This window comes from Bubalus kerabau, chromosome 12, assembly GCF_029407905.1.
Source record: "Bubalus kerabau isolate K-KA32 ecotype Philippines breed swamp buffalo chromosome 12, PCC_UOA_SB_1v2, whole genome shotgun sequence".
Taxonomy (NCBI): Eukaryota; Metazoa; Chordata; class Mammalia; order Artiodactyla; family Bovidae; genus Bubalus; species Bubalus kerabau.
Genome location: NC_073635.1, coordinates 82,003,043 through 82,026,785, shown reverse-complemented (window position 1 = coordinate 82,026,785; position 23,743 = coordinate 82,003,043). Strand labels below are relative to the sequence as shown.

General features: G+C 39.8%; 1 protein-coding gene across 1 annotated transcript in view; it reads right to left on the bottom strand.

Moving 5' to 3' along the window:
• ITGBL1 (integrin subunit beta like 1) overlaps positions 1 to 23,743 on the bottom strand; it is a 230,615-nt gene that overhangs the window by 119,384 nt on the left and 87,488 nt on the right. The window contains exons 3-5 of the mRNA XM_055542966.1: positions 12,849 to 12,995; positions 6,158 to 6,280; positions 1,130 to 1,270 (exon numbers count right to left, since the gene is read on the bottom strand). Of these exons, the coding sequence (XP_055398941.1) occupies positions 1,130 to 1,270; positions 6,158 to 6,280; positions 12,849 to 12,995 (411 nt within the window). The remainder of the gene's footprint in view (positions 1 to 1,129; positions 1,271 to 6,157; positions 6,281 to 12,848; positions 12,996 to 23,743) is intronic.

Sequence of the window (23,743 nt, the reverse complement as noted above, 5' to 3'; positions counted from 1 at the left end):
GAACATTAAATATGGTGGTATCATGTCATTGAAAAACCACTGGTGATTTAAATGTCCATCAATAGGGCATTCGTGAAGCAATGGTTCCTACATAGCTTATATAATAAATGAAAATGTGAGTGAGTATGATAAATAATCAGACCTGCTCTGCATAAATTAAAGAGAGGACTTTTCCTTATAATTTTTGTCCCAAGTTCAGGCCTTTTGCTTCCCTTTCTCTATGTACAGAAATTGGGCATATTTTACTTTTCTGTGTCAACCTTTAAAAAGATAAAACTGGTGGTGTGTTCAGGCTTTCCATGTAAGCATTACCTATTAAAATGTATCATTCATTTATAGAAATGCAAAAAAATAATTTTCCAGCTTTCTAGATTTTAACTTTTTTATAGAAGGAAACTGACTACTTACTGATAACTTCAAGTAGTCAGAAAAGCCCAACATGGCTATTTATTTACCAGGACAGCTGACAAAAGGAAAAAAAACACGTATTTTCAAGAATTTTCTTCCAAGTGTTTAATGCTAGTTGTTTTGATATCAACACTTAGTTAACTCACTTTAAATTACATGATAGCAATACTAATATATTTTTTAAATTCCTGCCTAAGGTCAATCTCAATTTCACATGGCTATATTTTATTCACTATCATATTTTTATTGTTGTGTATCAAAGTTAAATGACTCCATATCAATTCAGTATTGTAACCAAGCCTTTGATTGACTTAATTAAGACAAGTTTTTTCTGGAATACTCTCTGAATAATGAGATGGTCATGCTGTAGCTGGTTCTGTTAGTCAAGAGACATTTAACAGAAGTATCTACCAGAATCGCCTTTTCGCTCTACCATGTCACTTCTGGAGGCCTGCCAAAGAAATTACAGGCCCTGAGTTAACTATTTGTTCAGTGAAGCTGAAAGTATGAGAGCAACTTTCTTATCTTTCTGCCTTCTGCCCAGTAAAAAAAAAAAATAAGAAAGGGACGCTTGTTGGTATAGGAAATGTTGATTTACATCAAAGTCAAACCCTATAAAAGATGACTTCCACATGGAAGGAAATACACAGAAAAGGTGAGGTAATAATTAAAGAGCTTTGTTTTTTCCCCAATTATGTAGTAATGAGTATGAAAGACACACCTCTGTTACTGCAGACTTTGCCATCTGGAGATGTACATCTTCGCTTGCTCTCCCAGGGGGTGATGTCACACTGGAATTCGCATTTATCTCCATGCCAACCAGCCTGGCAGTAACAGTTTCCACAGTAACACTTTCCGTGGCCTTTACCCAAAATGAATTTTACACAGTGAGGAAAAAAGCAGCTTTCAAAAGCAGAATTAACTTACTACCTCTTGGTGATCACTTCTGCCTTTGGAAATAATCAACCTGCTCCATGGTTCTTGCTTAAAATAATCAAATCATGTAGCGTGCCACCAAAACATCATAGGTGTGCCCATATCTGCATCATCACACATATAAAGCAAGTCAAGGTGTCCTCTGATTTGTCCTAGCCAGATGGCTGATGAAAATGACAGAGTGTTCAAGAAACCGCATGAAAGACAGAGAAAGTCTACCAGGCCTCCAGTCACACGTGTGCACATCAAACTCAAATGTATATAAGCATTCACTCTGAGAGCATTTCTTGAGTCATTTGGAATCAACCATGAGAAACCAATGGTGCTTACTTCTTTGGATGCACAGTATTAATGACCGAGCCATTTCTTTAGCCAGAGGAAACATTGCATCTTTTCATTCAACAGTATCCGACAAGCTATTGTGTTTTACTACATGGCAGAGGGTTTCAGCTAAATCAACTTTTAGTAGTTACTTAAACTACTAACTACAAATAAAATAGCATGGACCCTTGGTATTAAAGTCAAATCCCCTTCCTATCTGTCAAGAGGATACAAGTGCTAGGTAAGGGCAGCCCATCATTTTGTCTCCAGCTGCCCCCACACCACTGCAGCTCCCACTGCTCCATAAACTATTACTCTGCTTGTTCATACTTATGTCCATGCAATCTGTAATGATGTCACCTCATCACTTTCTGTGCCCATGTCCAGCAACCCTACAAATTCCCAAAAGATGACAAGTCTTTTCCGCCTCAAATCTCCTTGTATATCCTCTTTTTTTCTGTAGTTATGTCAACAACCATGAACGTGTGTTCTTGCACCTATGATGAAAAACAGCACCATTTTCATTTTTAGTCTATGCTTTCTGCTGTACATGAATTTATGCTTTATCAGTCTATGGCTAAAGTCTTTGCTCTTGCCTCTCTCTTCTCCATCAGCCATCATCCCAGAGAGTCCATGGGAAACTAAGAGCGAGGCTATTTTTCTTTCTAAACACTGGCATTTCTGGCCAACAGCAGGAGTGTCAGTAGGGCCTGGTACACACACATATGAAGGGGAAAATACAATAAAATATGCTGGTCTCATGCTATTTTTGCCTCTCAGATGAGACTTCCTTCATGCAGATATATATCAGAGAGACAGAGAGAGTCAGAGATGAAGAGAAAGTGCTAGAGTGAAATATAGAGAAAGAGACAAGGACTCAGTGTATAATGTCATGTTTTCTGTCTAAATGAGCTGCAATTGGAGTATCTACAGAAAACCTCTTCTTAAGCTGGAGATGGGGCTTCCCTGGTGGCTCAGATGGTAAAGAACCCAGCTGCAATGCAGGAGACCTGGGTTCGATCCCTGGGTTAGGAAGATCCCCTGGAAAAGGGAATGGCTACCCACTCCAGTATTCTTGCCTGGAGAATCCCATGGACAGAGGAGCCTGGCAGGCTACAGTCCATGAGGTCGCAAAGGGTAGGACACGATTGAGTGACTAAGCACACAAGCTGATAGACAAGGATCATTTCTCCAGCAAATTTTAATTTTGTCACTTAAGCTGACATAAAGACCATCCAATGATTTCATCAGTAGTCAAATATAAAAGCTATACATTTTATTCATGGACTTAAAACTATCTCTACATGTATGCACACAAAAATATCACGAGCCGGTGTTATATCACAAGCCTCAGGAACCTGAGGGTTACACTGAAAGAAAACAAGACAATTGCTTACTAAAAGCTTTTCCTAGGAGTCAGTTGTTTTTTTTAAAGACTTGATTAACTTCTTAAAGTAGAATTTCCTTTAAGTAGATTATACTTAAAGTAGTATAATCTCAGAAATCTGCAAAGTTTATTTCCTCTGTCATTATAAGAAATTTATGTAACATGCAGCAGTTCGTTAATCTCATGTAAGGCTTACCATGAGATTAACAAATGATCATAAATCTTCATTCCTCACACCCAAATTCTTTGTATGTTTATAAAATTCAGGACTGATAAGGTTATACTAAAAAATAACTGAGATAGAGGTGAACAGGATTATTAGAATAAATCATGTAAAGCTATACCATATGCAGATATGGAAAATTAAGCAGATATCTTCATAATTCAAGTGAAAGTACTGTAATAAGACATAGTTGGATAACCAAGATAAAATATAAGCCTTAGGACAATACACAGCCCAGGCAATGAACATCATTCTTGGCTTTGTGCAAACTGATGGAGTAAGAAAATCTCTTTTTGAATTGCTTCCCTATTGGGCTGTAGAATCACCTCTCAATGTGAATGATACATGGAAAAATCTAGAATCCTACACAGTGCCATCGCCAGAGGATTTCATGGGAATGTTGGTTGTCTGTGGTCAGAGAGTTTGCACCATGAAATTGCTTTAGCCTCAAACCAACAGAAATAATGAGTGGAAAGGTTGAGCATTAAACATTTCCTGTTCTTTCCAGGTCAATGTTTATATTTACACACTCAAATAGACTTTGCTTTGGCAGTGTGTATCAGAAAACACTGGCTCCACACATGTTCCCTTTCTCTTTTTTGATCTGTGATAACTGCAAATGAAATATCAGGAAGACAAACACATCACATGTGTGGGTAGCTTTATCTAATTTCTAATCATTTTGGAACAAGCCCTTTAGCAGAACTGTCTGAGCAGCATCGAGCTTAGGTCACTGGGTGGAAAAAATGAAGGTTCTTCTCTTTGTTTGTTTTATCCTCGTTGGTGGTACAGCAAGGACACCAGAGAGAGAGATCCGAGCTGACCTAAAACAAGAGCATCTGGATGACCACAGGAATTGAAGCCTCAATTTGTTTTGTAAACAAAGCGGCAGCTTAGTGACACTTTATGGCCTTCTGGTTCCTCCCCACCCCACTGGCTCCTGATCCTTTCAGGGAAAATACTCCTCTGAAATCACCCATTTGGTATGCAGGATAGGATTCTGTGGACAGTTTGTCTTCAGATTTCAATGAAATAATTAATTACTTATGGATAGAGAGATTAGGCCCGAGGTAAGCAGGTTAAAATGTTTCATAACAGCAGAGAAGAGTGTTCCCAAACTGAAGTGATTCTCACTGCTGTTTACTTTCCTGCCCTGTGCCAGTCTTGGTTGAAACCCTGGGCACAGAGTTGCAGAGAGGGAAGCAGAAGAGAAGGGAACTATTAATATAGTACAAGTGGTAAGAAGGGCTTTCCTTGTGGAGCTCCAAACTCCAGGGCAGGTCTCTATGGGGAGTAATCAGCAGCACAGTCTTTGGCATCAGACAGTACGTGTGTGTGCATAGTCACTCAGTCGTGTCCAACTCTTTGCAACCCTTTGGGCTGTAGCCTTCCAGGCTCCTCTGTCCATGGGATTTTTCAGGCAAGAATACTGGAGTGGGTTGCCATTTTCTGCTCTAGGGGGTCTTCCCGACCCAGGGATCAAACCTGCATCTCCTGCACTGAGACAGGTTCTTTACCCACTGAGCCATCAGGGAAGCCAGGCATGAGACAGACAGGAGTCTAAATTCCATTTAACCCTGGCAAGTCATTTCGGATCCTGGTAAATGACCTATTGAATAAGAAGTACTCATTGCAGCTCTTGACATTAGCAAGCCTGCAATAATTGATACAACAGAAAAATGGACTGAGTAAAGGTTGTCCATAGAAACAATCATGAAAAAAGTTATCTAAGTGTCTGGGGAGGGATAGATTCCAGGCTAATAATCCAATTGGTCTTCAATGTCCCCAATAGCACATGAGAGTATTTACAGGGTTATGGTTCAAAATGGGAAAGAAAACGAAATTAAAACATACAATAGAGAGACTGGGAGAAAAGAGGCAAAATAAAAGCTGAGCAAAGAAGACAGAGTCCAACTAGGACTACTTCAGAACCAGGCAACTGGCTTGTTGCCATAATGATCGGGCTCTTCTCTGGGAACAATGTGATTCTGCATTTAAAAAGTACTAGAAAACAACAACAAAATTCTGTAAAGCAATTATCCTTCAATTAAAAAATAATAAAAAATTAAAGAGAAAAACTCAAAAAATACTAGTCTGCTCTAAATATCATATGATATCACTTGTAAGTGGAATCTAAAAAAATGATACAAATGAATTTATTTACAAAACAGAAATAGATGCACAGACATAGAAAACACACACTGTTACCAAAGGGGATACCAGGGTTAGGGATAAATTAGGATAAATTTGGAGTTTAGGATTAACAGATACACACTACTCTATATAAAATAAACAACAAGAACCTACTGCATAAGACAGGAAACTATATTCAATATCTTATAACAACCTATAATGGAAAATAATCTGAAAAAAATATATATATGCACAAATATATCATCTGAATCACTATGCTGTACGCTTGAAACTAACACAACACTGTAAATAATACTTCAATAAAGTGGTTACAAAATAAAAAGTATAAACAATTTTTCACTGGAAAAGACCCTGATGCCTGGAAAGATTCAAGGCAGGAGGAGAAGGGGACGACAGAGGATGAGATGGTTGGACGGCATCACCGACTCAATGGACATGAGTTTGAGCAAGCTCCAGGAGATGGTGAAGGACAGGGAAGCCTGGCGTGCTGCAGTCCATGGGGTTGCAAAGAGTCAGACACAACTGAGTGACTGAACGACAACAACAAAGGTTTATTAATCTGCTCTGAATGCCTTAGTCTATATTTCCTTATATGAAGTATTTTCCAAATAAACAGGTTCAGCTTAAATGAGTAAACCCAGTATATAAACTCATAGAGATAAAAGTTCAGTGAAACGGGTGACAAAATCAAGTACTTATGTTGTTTTTTGCAAAGTTAATACACATACCTCCACATATTTCTTCTGTTTCATCATCTATGCATTCTCTGTCATCACACTCACAAAATTTACCATAGACAAGTCCATTTCCATCTGAATTATCACATTTACACCTGCCACAGTGACATGTACCTAAACCATTAAGACAAAGCAAAAATTATTTGTTAAATGCATATAAATTATAATTAATGAATTTTAACCTCTCTTTCATGGATAAAGACAATTCCAATCAATTTTATATTCCAATTAGGTTTTACTGTGGGTATGATGAGATGGATAACGACATTCTTTTTTGAGATTATTGTAGCCCATTAGTTACATTTTATAGCACACAGCTATTATGATTGACCTCTAATAGTTTCATGAATGTAAATCTGAACTCCCCAAGAGCAGAGTTACATTATAAATGTCCATCCAATCAATGCATGAATGAATATCTTCTGATTACACCCGGGTCTGAGTGAACTAAAGCAGAAAATGCTAAGCTTTGTGAGAAAAGTAACCTTGCTTATCTTCCTCACCAGTTATTTATTCAATGCTTTGTGTAATATTTGAGCTTATTATTTATATAATAAATATTTGTGGCTTCATTATCAAATTTAAATAAATGAAAAACTCAAATGTTCCTAAAAACTTCGTATCTATAGTGTTAAAGGGATACCCATGTCCCTGTTACAAAGGGCCCAGAATGGGTTTTCCTTATGCATGGAGTCCTAGAGCCTCACCAGACTCTCAGGACAGCTCAGGGTGAAACAGAGGCACCACAGCCATCTGGTCTACCGCTCTCCACATACCCTGTCAAGTGTAAAAGGATTTGACTACAACCCCTGAGAGTGAGTTCACTGACAATAAAACAGCATTCAAAAGATACTGAGAAGTAGAATGTCCATTTGAGTAGCTTCCTTTTTAATGCTTATTTTTTAATCTTTAATTGATCATCACATCTGTCTCCACAGAGTGAGACTTTGGCATTCACTAGATCTCATCCTAGACTCTGGAAATGCAACAGGTGATCGATTCAGCCATAACCTCCTCTTAAAGTTTTATATGAGTAAAAACCAAAGTGATAAAATAAGTGGAGAAGTGCACAGTGTTGCAGAAACACACAGTAAAGGGATTTATCTGAGACCTGGTGGTCAAAGGGGAATGGCTGGGGAATGGGGAATGGCTCTTAAACTGAGAACTGAAAGCCAAGAAAAAATAAGAGCTAAGAGAAGTGAGATGGTGAAGAAGCCCACTTCCAGCAAGAGACAAAAGCAAAAGCTCTGCAGTAAAAGAGGAAATAAGAGGGGGAAAAAATATCTGGTGTATAGTGGAAAATAAAGCGGAGGGTGTCATGAAAGAAAAAAAGGCAACTAATGGTGAAGTTTATGGAAATCTAAAAGGCTGAGCACTGAAGAATTGATGCTTTCAAACTGTGGTACTGGAGAAGACTCTTGAGAGTCCCTTGGACTGCAAGGAGATCAAATCAGTCAATCCTAAAGGAAATCAACCCTGAGTATTCATTGGAAGGACTGATACTGAAGCTCCAATAACTTTGGCCACCTGATGGGAAGAGCTGACTCACTGGAAAAGACCCTGATGCAGGCAAGGTTGAAAGCAAAAGGAGAAGGGGGTGGCAGAGGATGAGATAGTTATATAGTATCACCAACTCAATGGACATGAATTTGAGCCAACTCCAGGAGATAGTGAAGGACAGGGGAGCCTAGTCTGCTGCAGTCCATGGGGTTGCAAGGAGTCAGACACAATTTAGCAGCTGAACAACAACAAAGAGGTCACATTAAAGATTTCCAACGTTCATCCAAGAATAATGAGAAGCCACTGAAATATTTCAACAAAGGAGTCATGTGATCAGGCACTCATTTTTACCAAGTTATTCTGGTTGTCACATGGCAAATGCATTGAAATGAGGCAAAGTGGATTTGAAGAAATGTTGGTTCATTAGTCTGCAGGAAAGAAGATAGAGGCTGACCTGCGTTATGGTCATGAGTTTAGAAAAAAGGAAATACACATGGAGATATTTTCAGGAGAAAGAAAAGATGACTCGGTGACTGGTTTTGAGAGGTAAAGGATGGAAAGGAATTAAAGATATTGAAATTTGAATTGAGCTACTGAATATTGGAAATCCTCTATGTGTTGAACCAGACAGAGCATGGATTTAGGACTAAGGAAGCTCTGAAGCTAAATCCAGGTCTTAATCCCCTCTAGCTATACACTTTTGAGGTCATTATTTTTTAATCTCTAACTCTCAAATTCCTTATCTGCAAATAATGTCTACTTCATAGAGCTACTCTGAAGAACAAGTGATAAATATATCACCCTGTCATCTTTCTAAAAACTCTATTGTATCTAGGACATTATAGACTTCCAGAAAATGCTGGGTTCTTTGTCTTCTCCCATTAAGACTTCGAGTACATTAGTCATATTCCCAAATATTTTCTCCAGACACATTTTATATTTATGGATCCCACTGTTTCCTGATTTCCAACCCTCTGTGTGATTCTGTTACATGGGTCACTTCTTTCTCTCACAGTCACAAATAAATGGTGATTTCACAGAACCTGAGCTTGTTATTTTTCTTCCTTGAGAATGCCTGTGTGAATTTTACTTTTATTATATTTCATTTTCTTGTTTTTTTTTCCCCCTGGAAACTGTTTTGATTTATAAAAGTTCATTTCTAATCTAATGCTACAATTCATGGGATTGCCTCATCTCTTTTTTTTCCCTAATTATCACCCTTCTTTTTCATTTTCACATTTATTCATATTGTCTTTCATCCATTCACATCTCTATTCATTCATTTTCTCTTTGCTTATTATATCACTGGTGAAGTTGTAGGTGCTATAGGAGATAATAAGAGGAATAAAATTAAAACCAAGTAAATCATAGATCAAGAAGAATGTGCTGGATGATTGATACTTATTACACAATGGATATATGAAACCAGATGACGCAAAGGCATTTGCAACAGATTTGTGACAAATACTATAAAGATAGCATGAACCTCAGGCTGGATCCATGAAGGAGGAAAGGCACAGCAAAGGAGTAAGTTTTGAGTTGGCACTTGGTATACAGATAGAATTTCAAGAAAAGGAGATGGAGAAAAGCCTTGTGATGCTGAAGACAGAGTCTGAGCTAAGGAATAAGGATGAAGAATTGCCAGTCCAGGTTCGATGCACGATACTGGATGCTTGGGGCTGGTGCACTGGGACGACCCAGAGGGATGGAATGGGGAGGGAGGGAGGGAGGAGGGTTCAGAATGGGGAACACATGTATACCTGTGGCAGATTCATTTTGATATTTGGCAAAACTAATACAATTATGTAAAGTTTAAAAATAAAATTAAAACAAAAAAAAAAAAACAAAAAACAAAAAAAATAAATAAACAACAGTGAAGACTCTGACTTGAGTTTGGAGAAAAGTGTCTGCTACAGGCAGAAAGTATGGGATCCAGAACATTGGTCAAGGATTTTAGAATGTATCTGTTGGAATACCAGGAACACTTTCCGGTTAGGGAGAGAGGTGTACCATCATGAGGATTATGATGCCGTTATTGTTTTCAGGGAAGATGAGAAGGCATAGTCTCTGCTCTGAATTCTACAACTCCTCCCTGACGTCCCCCACAGGCTGGCTCCCTGCAATCCACACATCTGAACCATCCCTGGGTGATGCGGGAAGTTTACAACAGTTCAGAGCCTTCCTGTCTTACTCATCAAGTGGAATTCACAACTGAGGCTCCAAGAAACAGCATATGGAAGCCCCGGCAGACGCGCCAGACTCGTGCGCTCATGCTGTGTCAAACCGTGGCTCTTTCTTGGTTGCCAATTAGCTCAGTCTCTAGAATTGGTCTTCTGTCTCATGTTAGATTATTTTAGTTCTGACTTTTCATTCTGCCTAATATAGCTGGCTCTTTCTAGGATGACTCCCTGTCTTGAACACCAGCCTATATCCCTGATGCAATGGTGCAGGAGACTCGCTTTGCTCTGACTCAGCTCTGCAGACTATGCCTTGCCATTCTGTGCCCCTCTGGAGCCACCTTCTGGGGCTCCTTTGGTCCCCAGCTCCATCTCCCTCTCCCCCTGCCCTTTGGTCTTCTTCCCCACTCCATACAGCTCCTCTTCCCTTTCTGCTCCAAGCTGCTTCCTGAAAACCACACTGTGGTATGAAGGGGAAAGAGCAGTAATAACAACTCAGTTGTTGCTGTTGTCTGTTGCTAAGTCGAATCTGACTCTTAGCAACATCTTCAGTTCAGTTCAGTCACTCAGTCGTGTCCAACTCTTTGCAACCCCATTGGACTGTAACATGCCATGGACTGCAGCACAGCAGGCTCTTCTGTCCTTCACTATTTCCCAGCATTTACTCAAATTCAAGTCCATTGAGTCAGTGATGCCATCCAACCATCTCATCCTCTGCTGCTCCCTTCTCCTTTTGCCTTCAACCTTTCCCAGCATCGGGGTCTTTTCCAACGAGTTAGCTCTTCCCATCAGGTGGCCAAAGTATTAGAGCTTCAGCTTCAGCATCAGTCCTTCCAATGAATAGTCAGGGTTTATTTCCTCTAGGATTGACTTGTTTGATCTCCTTGTTGTCCAAGGGCTCAGACTAACACAACTTGTGGGCAGTGGGCCTGAACTAGGCTGGCAGAAGTAGGCATTAAAGAAAGACATGTGAGGACAAGATCCCCAAAGTAAACTTGAAAGGCTAAGAAACTGAGAGGAGAGTAAAAAAGATTGTGTTGTCTGTGAAAATTGTCTAAAGACACATTAAAGGAGTCTGAAGATTTATGATGACCTGACGTAACACTGCTCCTAGACTGGAACAGAGGTGGGGGCGATGCTATAAAAGGCATTGTTGGGTCAGTTCACAAAGCTGGAATATGCACAGTAGATTACATAAAAATACTACATCCATGTTAAAAAATAGAGGTAAAAATATCTTAGAAATGCATTTTATACCTTATCCTACGTGTTTCATCATCTACTAAAACAATTCTGTAAATTTTCTCCTTTTGGATGTGTTGAGATGATGATGTAGTGAATCACACGTTTAGATTCCATGATAGTTAAGCATTTTAAAGCATTAAATAGCTAAATAATTCTTAGTTAAAAGACACAGTTAAACTAATTCTTAGGTGGTTAAAACGTATTATTAAATTTTTAATAATTATTAAATGTATTATTATTAAAAAGAAATAAAAACTGGATTTGAAAATCAATCAATCCAAAAATAGACTACAAAGAAACAGAACTGAAATCGATTTCAAAACTTATTACCGAAAGAAGTTTAGAAAGCATGAAGTTGAGAGAGAGGAAGAGTGTGTGTGTGTGTGTGTGTGTGTACATGTATGTGTGTTTGGAGGGTGGGTATTGTGAACCAGAAGTAAAAAGATTTTACTAAGAAGAAAGAAAAGAAGGAAGTGCTGGAGAGAAGCCAGGAGAGTGACAGTTAACACCTGACTGTCAGGACTTCTGTCATGGTTCCCGGCTGCACCAGTCACAACTTGCCTTGGAAATAGCCCCGATTACTACTAACAAAGCAGCCTACTGCTCTGAATCTTCACAGAGCAATTCCTCTCAAAGGCTGTGGAAAGGTCCCAGCTCTGATTACAAAAGGAGTCCCCCAACCACAGGAACTTCAGGAGGGCAGGTATTCACCTGTTGTCAAACCCTGGCCTGGAGCACACAAAGCAAGAACTCATACCCCCAGATCTACTTAACAAGGGGTGCCCAACCTCCGGGATCTAATGCCTGATGATCTGAGATGGAGCTGATATAATAATAATAGAAATAAAATGCACAATAAATGCAACCCCCTTGAATCATCCCTAAACCATCCATCCCACTCTCAGTCCTTGGAAAAATTTTTCCATGAAACTGGTCCATGGTGACAAAAAGATTAGGGGCCACTGTGCTGAAGAACTACCCAGAGAACTTTAAAAACCCACTACAGTTCATATCAGACGCCAAAGCAATGATATCAGAGCCTCCACTGAGGACAGGAGCATTCCCAGTTTCAACCGGGGTTGAGAATATAAACTGACTTTGAGCTGTGTGCTCAACTGTCAAAAGAATATTTAAGTATAGTAATATTGGCTAAACACCATTAAAACCCAAACCATAGTTGTTGCGTTTTATATGATTTGGGTAATTAATTTTAACAGCTCCTCTGTACATTTGTAAGAAAATAGTTTTAAATGACATCTACAAGATAGAAAAATATTTCAGTTAAATAAAACTCTTGCTGCCACTATCTTCTTCAATGGTTTTCACATTCAGGGCACCTGGAACCTCCGTCAAATTTGAAAAGTTTAGTTCTATATGATGGTAACATATGAATTCAAAGCCCCCTTGATCTGTAACAGAGAACAATTAATTCAGTTTATACAAATCCTTTTTAAAAGAATTAATCTAGCATTTGAAAACATGGCTCACAGTTGACATAAAATGCTGTCAGGGGTTTTTATTCCAGAAAATATCCTGCTTGAAGGAGGCATGTGGAACAGCTGGAGAGCATCAGACTTGCCAGTCTCAGCAAGATGACATTTTTCCCAATTGATTTATCTGAATTTCATTTCAAAAAAAAAAAAATACACTCAAAAGCAGTCTCACTCCGAGGTTCAACATTTCTCGACGCCTACATATTTCCATTAAGAACCCAACTTTGATGATTTCATTTGAGGATGCTCTGGGGACAGAATTCTTACCTGCATTAGAGCAGATGATGTCTTGAGAATTCTTGCACATTTGGTTACTCTTTTTCTTGGTCAGGTCACAGTTGGCTGGGTACTGGCAAGCGTCACCAAACCATCCTTCATCACATTTGCATCTGCCACAGTCACACTTACCGTGGCCTGAGAATTTAACAACATCCAGTTAGACTTAGACTATTCTCCAAAGAATCTTAAGAGTGATGCTGGCTCAGGAATGAACCATAATAAATTCAAACACAAGTATATGACAGCAGCTGGCAGGGGAGGGGGGCGGGCAGCACTATTTATACTCCATACAATGGACTATGGGGGCTTTATTTCCAAAATCAACTTTGATAACTCATGCTAAAAACATTAACTCATAGAGACATTAGGCTAGATAATTAACCAGAGGTCTAAAAAACACTTGATCAGAAAATTTAGCACTAAAAACATCCACCAGGCACTTGCACATTTAAGACACAAAAACCCAATAAAAATTGTTTCCATTTAGCTGCATTTTATAACACAAAAGACCACAAACTCTAAGTAAGGAATCTTAGATAAAATTCTACTAAACACTGGCCTTATATTTATTTGAATTTCATATGCAATAAATTGTATAGATATATTAAATATATATATCTATATATTTATAATTTTCCCACTTTGGGATAAGATTAATGTATACTTATTGTATACATAACTATGAAAAATAAGTATACATTTTGTTTCCTGATGGGAAAATTTGGTTCAGGAGTCAAAAGGATAAGAGTCATAGCCATCCACCTTCACAAAAGTTTCTCAACCTTTCATTCTCTCAAATCAACATTTTGCTGTTTTTATTTTTGAGGTCATTAATTTTATCAAGTCTTGTTTGAAGAAGCCAGCTAATGTTTTCATTGACTGCATATTAGACAGAAGTGCAAAACACATACAATCCTTGGTCTTTGTCCTCAAGGGATTTACAAACTGCAAAGTCAAGGCTAATATGCAAAGAGGATTGTGTTATGTTCAGCCAGAACTGTTTGTTGTATGAAGTTGAAGGATGTAGTCTACGACCTACAGAAGAGGAGAAAGATTTTCTGGACTTCTTTGACCTTTAACTGGGCTTTGAAAGGTGAGCAGAGTTTGAATGGGTTGCAGGGAGAATAAAGAAGAAGGTGCTAGTCACTCAGTCTTGTCCGACTCTTTGTGACCCCATGGACTGTAGCCCACCAGGATCCTCTGTCCATGGAATTCTTCAGGCAAGAATACTGGAGTGGGTTGCCATTTCCTTCTCCAGGGGATCTTCCTGACCCAAGGATCGAACCCTGGTCTCCTGCACTGCAGGCAGACTCTTTACCATCCGAGCCACCAGGGAGAGAGTATTCGTATATTATTCAAGATGACAATGCTATGTCTTAGTACCTATCTCAGGCACTATGAATTTCTTATAGGCCACAATGAAACGGAATCATTGATCTGGGGCCAACAGTCATTCGAGGTGGAGGCCAAAATCCACACGATGAGGTACAGATGGTCGGTCCGAGTGGATGGCTCAAAGGCATGCCACGTGGGCATGTCGGGCAGAGCCTGGGTCTCTGATTGGCTCTGACTTTAAAACTCCTCTGCGTGTGGCCCAGTCCATGTAAGGGTCTCTATTCCTGTTGCATTTTTTGAATTAATTATTCTGTTTTACAAACAATACCTTGCCTGCCTAATTGCAATTCATTTTATCCAGTGCATGTTACTTTGTCAAACTGATCGTATCATCTTGCATCCCTGTCTGGTCCTACATGATGCTGTCAATCTCAGCCAACTTGGTATCACTGACAAGCATAAGCCATCTCTCCTGCCAACCATCCAGTCTATTTATGAACATATTGAGCCAAATTCTTAAAGTGGCTAAACCTCTTGTGGTGAATTAAGAATCTCGGTCACTGTAACGATTCTTTAATAATATTAGTGTATTAGGTTAAACAATGTGAAATAGCCACTTTTAAAATAAATTTATTTATTTTTAATTGAAGGATAAGTGCTTTACAATATTGTGTTGCTTTCTGCCGTACACCAACATGGATCAGTCATAGGTACACATACATCCCCTCTCTCCAGAATCTCCCTCTCACCCCATCCCACCCCTCTAGGTTGTCACAGAGCAACAGGTTTGAGCTCCCTGCATCATACAGCAAAGAAATAGCCACTTCTATAAATTAAATGTCAGCTATTTCTTATGGTTCATCCCAATAATGAAAGCCCAATATCAACTATGAAAAAAATAAGAATGATTTAGAAGGCAAGGAAGTATCTAGAAAAAGAGTACATCTTTTATATTGGATGGAAGATCTTAAACTCCAAACTAAGGTATATATGACAGAGGTGGGTACTGGTTTGTGGGTCAAAGGTTACAGACTTTTTAAAATGGAGATTTGGAAAAATAAAGGAAAAATAAGCACAATGTACAGATGATACTAAAAGGCTCATTCATCTCACAATGACTCCATAAAGCATCAGTAGAAGCTATATTTTAGGTGCTTATACCCCAGAGTTATTAGTACATGGAGGTGCAATTTCAGAAACTTCTTCCATAAAAGGCTCTATGATAAAATAAACATGGAAAGAGACATGCTATATTCTTCTCTTAGCGTGTCATGATATATACCAGCACACTGAAGCCCACCAGCGGTCCTTTCAAGAAAAAGCTATTTAACTTTATTTAGAATACACAATTTTTTTTTATTAGGGGGCCCCTTTTCCTCACATCTTATGTTAACATCTTAGGCACACACTGCCAGGTAATGTGTTTTCAGCTTTTCCTTAAGCATCTGACTGCAGGCAAAGATGACAGCCAAGGTAGGATAGGGTCATCTGCTTTTATGTTTTATCTAAACTTCATGCCCGGTAGGGTCTTCTTGATTCGCTTTCCTCCATTTAGGAAAGCGCATGGGAGTAGACTATTTTTACTGTCAAAAATTACCAAGGAATAGCCTATATAACTATCAGGAGATAAGTACACAATGTTTTTAGAAAGAAAAGAATCTTTAAATAAGTCCCACTCTTTGAAAGGGAAAGTGTCACTCAGTCATGTCCGACTCTTTGCGACCCCTTGGACTGTAGCCCAGTATAGGCTCTCTGTCCCTGGAGTTCTCCAGGCAAGAATACTGGAGTGGGTAACCATTCCCTTCTCTGGGGGATCTTCCCGACCCAGGAATCAAACCTGGGTCTCCTGTGTTGCAGGAAGATTCTTCACCGTCTGAGCCGCCAGGGAAGATCCTCTTTACCCAAGGTTAAAGAACTTTGGCCAACCTCAGGGAATGAGGCTGCTGTATTATCGAAGCAAGGTAATCTCCACTGTAGTGTCAACAACGTGGCTTTGCCAAACAACCCGTTTGGCAAAACACTTTATCCACTGTGTGCTAGTTTGCTGCAGCTGTCATCCAAAGTACCACAAACTGAAAGGCTTAAAACAACAAAAATTTCCTCACTCCCAGCTCTAGTGCCCCCAAACTGACATCAAGATGCCAACGGTCTGAATCCTTCTAGAGGATCTGCCAGAGACATGCTCCCATTCCTGTCTCCCAGCTACTGGTGGCTGCCTGCAGTCCTGGTGCTCCTTGTCTGAGCAAGCTTTCCTTGCTCTGCTTCTGTCTTCATGTGGTTTCTCCTCTGTGTGTCTGTGTCTTCAAATCTTTCTCCTTATAAGTGCACGGGTCACTGGATTTAGAGTCCCTCAGACTTCTGGAGGACCGCATCTTAATTACATCTTCAAAGACTGTCTTCCCAAATGTCACATTCAAGGCACTGGGTGGAGGGATTTCACCCATCCTTTAGTGGGGCATAATTTAATCCTCAAGAGCTGCAAGTAATAGATCCTGATTACCCTCTTTCCTACCTAGATGGAATATTTAAAAGCAGAGACATCACTTTGCCAGTAAAGGTCCATAAAATTAAAGCTATGGTTTCTGTAACAGTCACATAAGGTTGTGAGAGTTGGACCATAAAGAAGGCTGAGTGCAGAAGAGTTTATCTTTCAAACTGTGGTGCTGGAGAAGACTCTTGAGAGTCTCTTGGACTGCAAGGAGATCAAACCATAAATCCTAACAGAAATTAACCCTGAATATTCATTGGAAGGACTGGTGCTGAAGCTGAAGCTCCAATAGTTTGACCACCTGATGCAAAGAACTGACTCACTGGAAAAGACCCTGATACTGGGAAAGATTGAAGATACAAGAAGGGGATAACAGAGGAGGAGATGGTTAAATGGCATCACTGACTCAATGGATTTGAGTTTGAGCAAAATCCAGGAGATGGTAAAGGACAGGGAAGCCTGGCATGCTGCAGTCCATGGGGTCACAAAGAGTCAGACACGACTTAGCCACTGAACTGAACTACATATTCACACATAAGATGTGGTCTTTTTATTCCCTCTTAGATATGAAAATAAATGGCTAGAGCTGAGAGCAGCTCCCCTGTCCCCATTTCTGTGCTACACTAGGAGGGCCTGAGAATTCCCACCGACCGCCCGGCCCAGGTCCACGTGTGCTTCCACAGCTCTGCTAGCCCCTCTTCTCCCCCACTCCTCCCACAGTCAAGGTCCCTGATCACCCCCAGTCCCAGGACATCTGCACCACCCCAGACTGGGGGGAAAGCCACAGCAGGCTCTGGAAGACATGTGAAGATCTTTGTGATAGAAGGTCCTGGTCCCAGTCTCCTTGGGCTACGGGGGCAGAGGTGGAATGGACTACTACTCAGCCATGAGAAAGAAGGTGATCCTGGCATTTGGAACAACATGAAGGGACCTGAGGGCAAAATGCAAAGTGAAATAAGTCAGATGGAGAAAGAGAAATAGTGCATAATTTCACTTACACATGGAACCTGAAAATAACGAGCCAAGCAAAAAAACAAGCCAAAAACCAAACTCATAAAAAAAGAGGTTTGTGCTCAACAGAGCGGGAACAGAGAATTGGATGACGGTGGTCAAAAGGTACAGACTTCCAGTTGTATGAGGAATAAGCACCAGTATGTCACATACAATACGATGACCATAGTTAATATACATTGGGCTTCCCTGGTGGCTCAGATGGTAAAGAATCTGCCTCCAATCTGCAGGAGACCCATGTTCAGTCCCTGGGTTGGGAAGATCCCCTGGAGAAGGGAAGGGAAACCCCCTCCAGCATTCTTGCCTAGAGAATCCCCATGGACAGAGGAGCCTGGCGGCTACAGTCCATGGGGTTGCAAAGAGTCGGACACAACTGAGTGACTAAGCGCGTGTGCACACACACACACACATACACACACAATGAAGCAGTGGTCCTCAATCTTTTTGGCACTAGGTACCAATTTTGTGGAAGACAATTTTTCCACTGACCAGGGCAGGGAGTGTTTTCAGGACGATTCAAGATTATTACATTTATTGTGCACTTTATTTCTACTATTATTACATCAGGTCAACTTAAGATTATCAAGCATTAAATTCTGGAGGTTGGGGACCCTGATGTACAGTATATTCAAAAGTTAAGGAAGTCAATCCTAAGAGTTCTCATGACAAAGAGAAAACAACATTCTCTTCTTTCTTTGTATTTCTATGAGATGACAGATATTAACCAAAGTTATTGTGGCTATTATTTATATGTAAATTATTATGCTGCACACCTTAAGTTTACATAATGCCATGTCAACTGTATCTTAATAAAGCTGGAAATAAATCTTGATTATTAATTACTACCCCATCATTACCACTGAAAATAATTTTTCATCTATAGGAGGATAGATGTTAAAAAATTATTCTCTATGCATGTCAGATACACTGCTACAGCCACACAGTAACCTTGAAATAGACTGTTTTAATCTGAGAACTCAGTTGGCCCTGCAAATCTAACTTCCTGTTGCTTAGTTGCCAAGTTGTGTCTGACTCTTTGCGACCTCATGGACCATAGCCCACTAGGTTCCTCTGTCCATGGGATTTCCCAGGCAAGAATACTGGAGTAGGTTGCCATTTCCTTCTCCAGGATATCTTCTCAGCCCAGGGATCGACCCCTCATCTCCTGCATTGGCAGGTAGACCCTTTATACTGAGCCACCTGGGAAGCCCATAGATCTACTTGCTTTGGTCAAAAAGGTAAACTTGCAAGACCAGCGTTGTATCCTAATGTCCGATGGACTCAAACAAGCTCATTTAATAATGGACACACTCAATTTTTCTCCTGTTCTTTCTAAGCCAGTATAGTTCTCCCAGCCTCTCTAGGTATGAGAAACAAAAGAACAATGTCACATCTAAATTCTAAGAAAAGGACCCTTTGGCTAATTTTACAATTATTTCATGGTTTGTAATAGAAATGACTATTTTCAAGACAGGGGCACCAGTCCCTCCCTGTTTCTTTATTTTAAAAAAAGACTTCTCAGATAGTTACTACCCACTTCTATGTGAAGGATGGAAGGATTCTGTGCAGAAATGGAAAGATCTGCTCTCTGGTCTTGCCTGGACACTAATCCACACGTGACCTGGATCAGGAAAGTGGAAAAGAGGAGCGGAAAGGAAAACTAATAAGCATTGGTTGCCGGGTAGAGTGATAAGTACTCTATGTAGGCAAGTCTCTTTGGCTTCCATAAGGAGCCAGTGAGATAGATTTTGTTTCCTTGTTTTACAAATAAGAGGAACAAAGTATAATTAGCTCACTTAGCTGAAAAGTTGTGTTTTTCCTATTACAATCAACATTATCCATTTAGTTGCAATGCGGTAAACATGAGAGGTCAAACCAGTCAGTCCTAAAGGAAATCAACTCTGATTACTCATTGGAAGGACTGGTGCTGAAGCTGAAGTGCCAAGACTTTGACCACCTGATGCGAAGAACTGACTCACTGTAAAAGACCCTGATGCTGGGGAAGACTGAGGGCAAGAGGAGAAGGGGGCTCAGAGGATGAGGTGGTTGCATGGCAACACTGACTCACTGGACAGGAGTTTGAGCAAACTCAGGGAGATAGTGAAGGACAGGGAAGCCTGGCGCGCTGCAGTTCATGGGGTCACAGTCAGACATGACTGAGCAACAGAATAACAACAAACACGAGAGCACCTTTTTGCTCCAGGAAAAGTGGTGTCAGTGAGGACTGGCAGCTTGATGACACCAGTTTAGTTTTTTATGTTTCCTTTTGTAACTCACATGCTCAGAACTGGATTACTCAATACTTTTTGAAAGAATCCTAACAGCAAAATCATCAGACTTTACTATTGAAAATTAAATAATGCTAAAGTTGGAGGATTAAAGAATTCAGGAGTCTAGTTATCTGATTTCTCTAGACTTCACTGTGCTGATCTGCAAAGTTAAGAGATTGGACTGAATCACCCCCAAGATTCCTTTCACCTTGAAAACTCCATACTACAGCCTCAGTTATCTTGTTTTTGTTACAATAAACCAAGGTAGTCCCTTCAAACAGCACATTCAACATACTAAATCAGGGGGGTGGTGGTGGATATTGTTACCAAATCTATTTGCTACTGACAATATCATGAAACAAAATCCTACTCGTTACTTAAAGCACCCACTAAAATACTGTACATTATCCTGATAAGTTCATTTTTAAAGTGGGTTTGGGTTGAATACTGCTAAGATTCAGGGATTTAACATTAGAATTCTGGTAACCTGAAATAATTATAAATTGTAAAACATAAAATATAAACTATAGCAAACAATACACAATGTTTTGGCTGAATCTTGAGTAGTAAATTTCACAAACATATAATTATACATCATAGTCAAAAATTATACAAGACACTCAGACACAAGCACTAGCTTGGAAATTTGGGAAATCTAAGTGCTCATATATATTCTGCCATAGTTGGTCTTCTGATCTTCACCAGGTGAGTTAATATTCTAATATTTTAGGACTCATTTGTTCTTTTTGGTCTGATAACTTAAACATGTACATAGATACAGTATTTCTCAAGGGATGCAGGGTATGTGTCTTTAAAGTGAAAGTTGCTCAGTCCAGTTGTGTCTGACTCTTTGTGACCCCATGGACAATACAGTCCATGGGATTCTCCAGGCCAGAATACTGGAGTGGGTAGTTGTTCCCTTCTCCAGGGGATCTTCCCAACCCAGGGATCAAATCCAGGTCTCCTGCATTGCAGGCGGATTCCTTACCAGCTGAGCCACCAGGGAAGCCCAAGAATACTGGAGTGGGTAGCCTATCCCTTCTCCAGGGGATCTTCCCAACCCAGGAACCGAACCAGGGTCTCCTGCATTGCAGGCAGTTTTGGTTGAGCCAACAGGGGAGCCCAAGTGTCTTTAATGGGGAAGTATTAGAATTCTTTTCCCTGCTCTGTTTTATCCACATTTATCAATAAGCTGGTGTTCCCACCCTACCCCATCATTAGAGGATGTACTGTATTTCTCAGGTGTCTTGAGAAGGGAAAGAGAAAGAAGGATTACTGGACCAGATGATAGAAACTTTCAGTTCTCTGTTCCTCTAGCTCCAGTTCTAAGAGCTTTTTCATCAGAAACCTTTACCAAGATTCCCTCATTTTCTTCTGTAATTAAAAAAAATAAAATGTACCTTCAGCTCCTTTAGTTTCTTCCTGGACTTGTTGTTCTGTGTAGGGGTATTTTATTCAAGAGTGTCTCTTCATCTCAAATACTCCAAATGATAGAAGCCACTCAAGTCTTGTGAAAGTCGCCCAGTCAGGTCCGGCTCTTTGCAACCCCATGGACTGTAGCCTGCCAGGCTCCTCTGTCCGTGGAATTTTCCAGGCAAGAATACTGGAGTGGGTTGCCATTTCTCACTATCCACCAACAGTATTTCTTAGTTGATGGAAATGAACTTAGTCAAACTGGAATCTAAGAATCTCAGAACACTGTAACCGGACTAGGAAACCGGGAATGAGTGACATCTCCCCAGTTTTACTAGGAACAAAATGAAGCTCCATGCTCACCATCACCCACCTCCTTCTCATTTAGATAAACATATGTGTCAAGGAATCGGGTCAATGGAGATATGTATATATGGGCCTCAATGGAGATACATATACGTATATATGTATATATAGGTGAAACAGCTGTGAACAGGCAAGCACATGACACAGGCCACGTATATGTACATACATACATGTTTATATTTGTCTATATATACACTCTTGGGTAGCTCACTCACGCATAACTGACTCACTTTGCTGTACAGCAGAAACTAATGCAACATTCTAAATCAACTGCATGCCAATAAATATAAATCTTAAAAAGTCAGTAGGAAAAAAATCCAATAGAAATCCCCCATATACCAAAGCACACTGCCTGGGCAGTCATTGGGAAACAGATAAAACAATTCTCCATGACTTATCTTTCTAGTCATTCTGCCTAGGATGCCTCCATTCCCCAAACCCTATTTTCTAGAAAATAAAACCACTTCATTTGTTTGAAAAGAATACTGGGCCTTTCCTGTTGGCACTGTTGCAACTCCTAAATTCCAGTGGGCTGTGGGAAGGTTCCCCCATACAGAGCTTCTAAAATATGCCCAGAAGTGGACACTACCAAAAACATGGACTTTTAATAATCTACCTTTTAAAAAAATCTATTTTTTAAAAAAGACCTCTCCTATTGCTCCTTAAAGAAGTCTGTGCAATGGCTAAAACAAAGCTATGATCACCTCAAGGTCTTCAAGCATTATGATCAAGAGATTCTTGAGGTATTTTATCCTCAACCAACTAAAAAGGAGCAGGTGGTAGCAATTTATTATTTTATTTCCTTCTCACTTACTTCAAAAATTAATAAACATTTATATGTTCAATCCAACTTTAATGTAAATCTTCTAATAGCAAGGACTTTTCTATTAATTCAATAACCCCCTAAGCTACCTCTCCTCTAAGCTGTTCATAAAAGCAGGTACTGAATAAAAGTTGTTGACAGTTTGGTTCACTTGATTGGAAAAAAATGAAACTACTCTCTTGAAAGCAAGTAAAGCACTTTAAGTCAAGACATTTTCTACAATACAAAGATCAGTCAGCAGAAAAAAAATACTTATCAGTAGTTGGCATGGAGACTAAATTGAGCTCATGACTATTCATTTTTAAAACTTTTTAGGAACTCAAGAAGTCATTTAGAAAATTGGAAAAAAAGCAACTCATGGACAAGGTAAAATTTTTAAATAAGTTGTCACTGTTGGCTCCTTTTTAAAAATTAAAATCTAGATCAGTAGACAGAAAAATTAAATTGGAAATAAAACCAGAGGGCAAAGGTGCTTTTTAAGATATAATACTGTTACACTGTTTGACATCCCTACTCATTTCAGAAGGAATAAAAACTAGACACAGTTCATTCACAAGTAGCTCTTATAGAAACCATATATATTGGAAGAGGAGAGGCAAACTTAACCGAGCAGTATGTTTAGAGGATTGAAAGGAAAGGAAATTGGCTTGGACACACAACTCACTTGGCCTATGGGATGCTAGTAGATCTTTATGCAGAGGCTTGAAATATGCTTTGTACAGCTGGGGCTTGACTTCTTCTCTTTTATCATCAATTGACAAGACTTGTGGAGCAGATCTGAACCAAACGTGTGACTAGTTTATGTCAACCAACTCCCACCCAAAGGTTTCCCAGGTGGCTCAGTGGTAAAGAATTCATCTGCTGATGCAGGCATTGCAGGAGATGCAGGTTCAATCCCTGTATGGGGAAAGATCCCCTGGAGAAGGGAATAGCAATCTGCTCTAGTATTCTGCCTAGCAAATCCCATGGACCAAGAACCTGGTGGGCTACAGTCCACGGGTTGCAAAGAGTCAAGCACAACTGAGCACGCCCTCCCACTCAAACCACGGACATATGAGCACAAATAAACTATTGCTGTTTGAAGTTAAAAAAAAAAAACAGAAAGAAAGGAAAGATTGCCATAATAGCCAGTGTGCTCGCTTGTTTTGAAGCCATTAAACTCAAGGTGTTTTGAGAA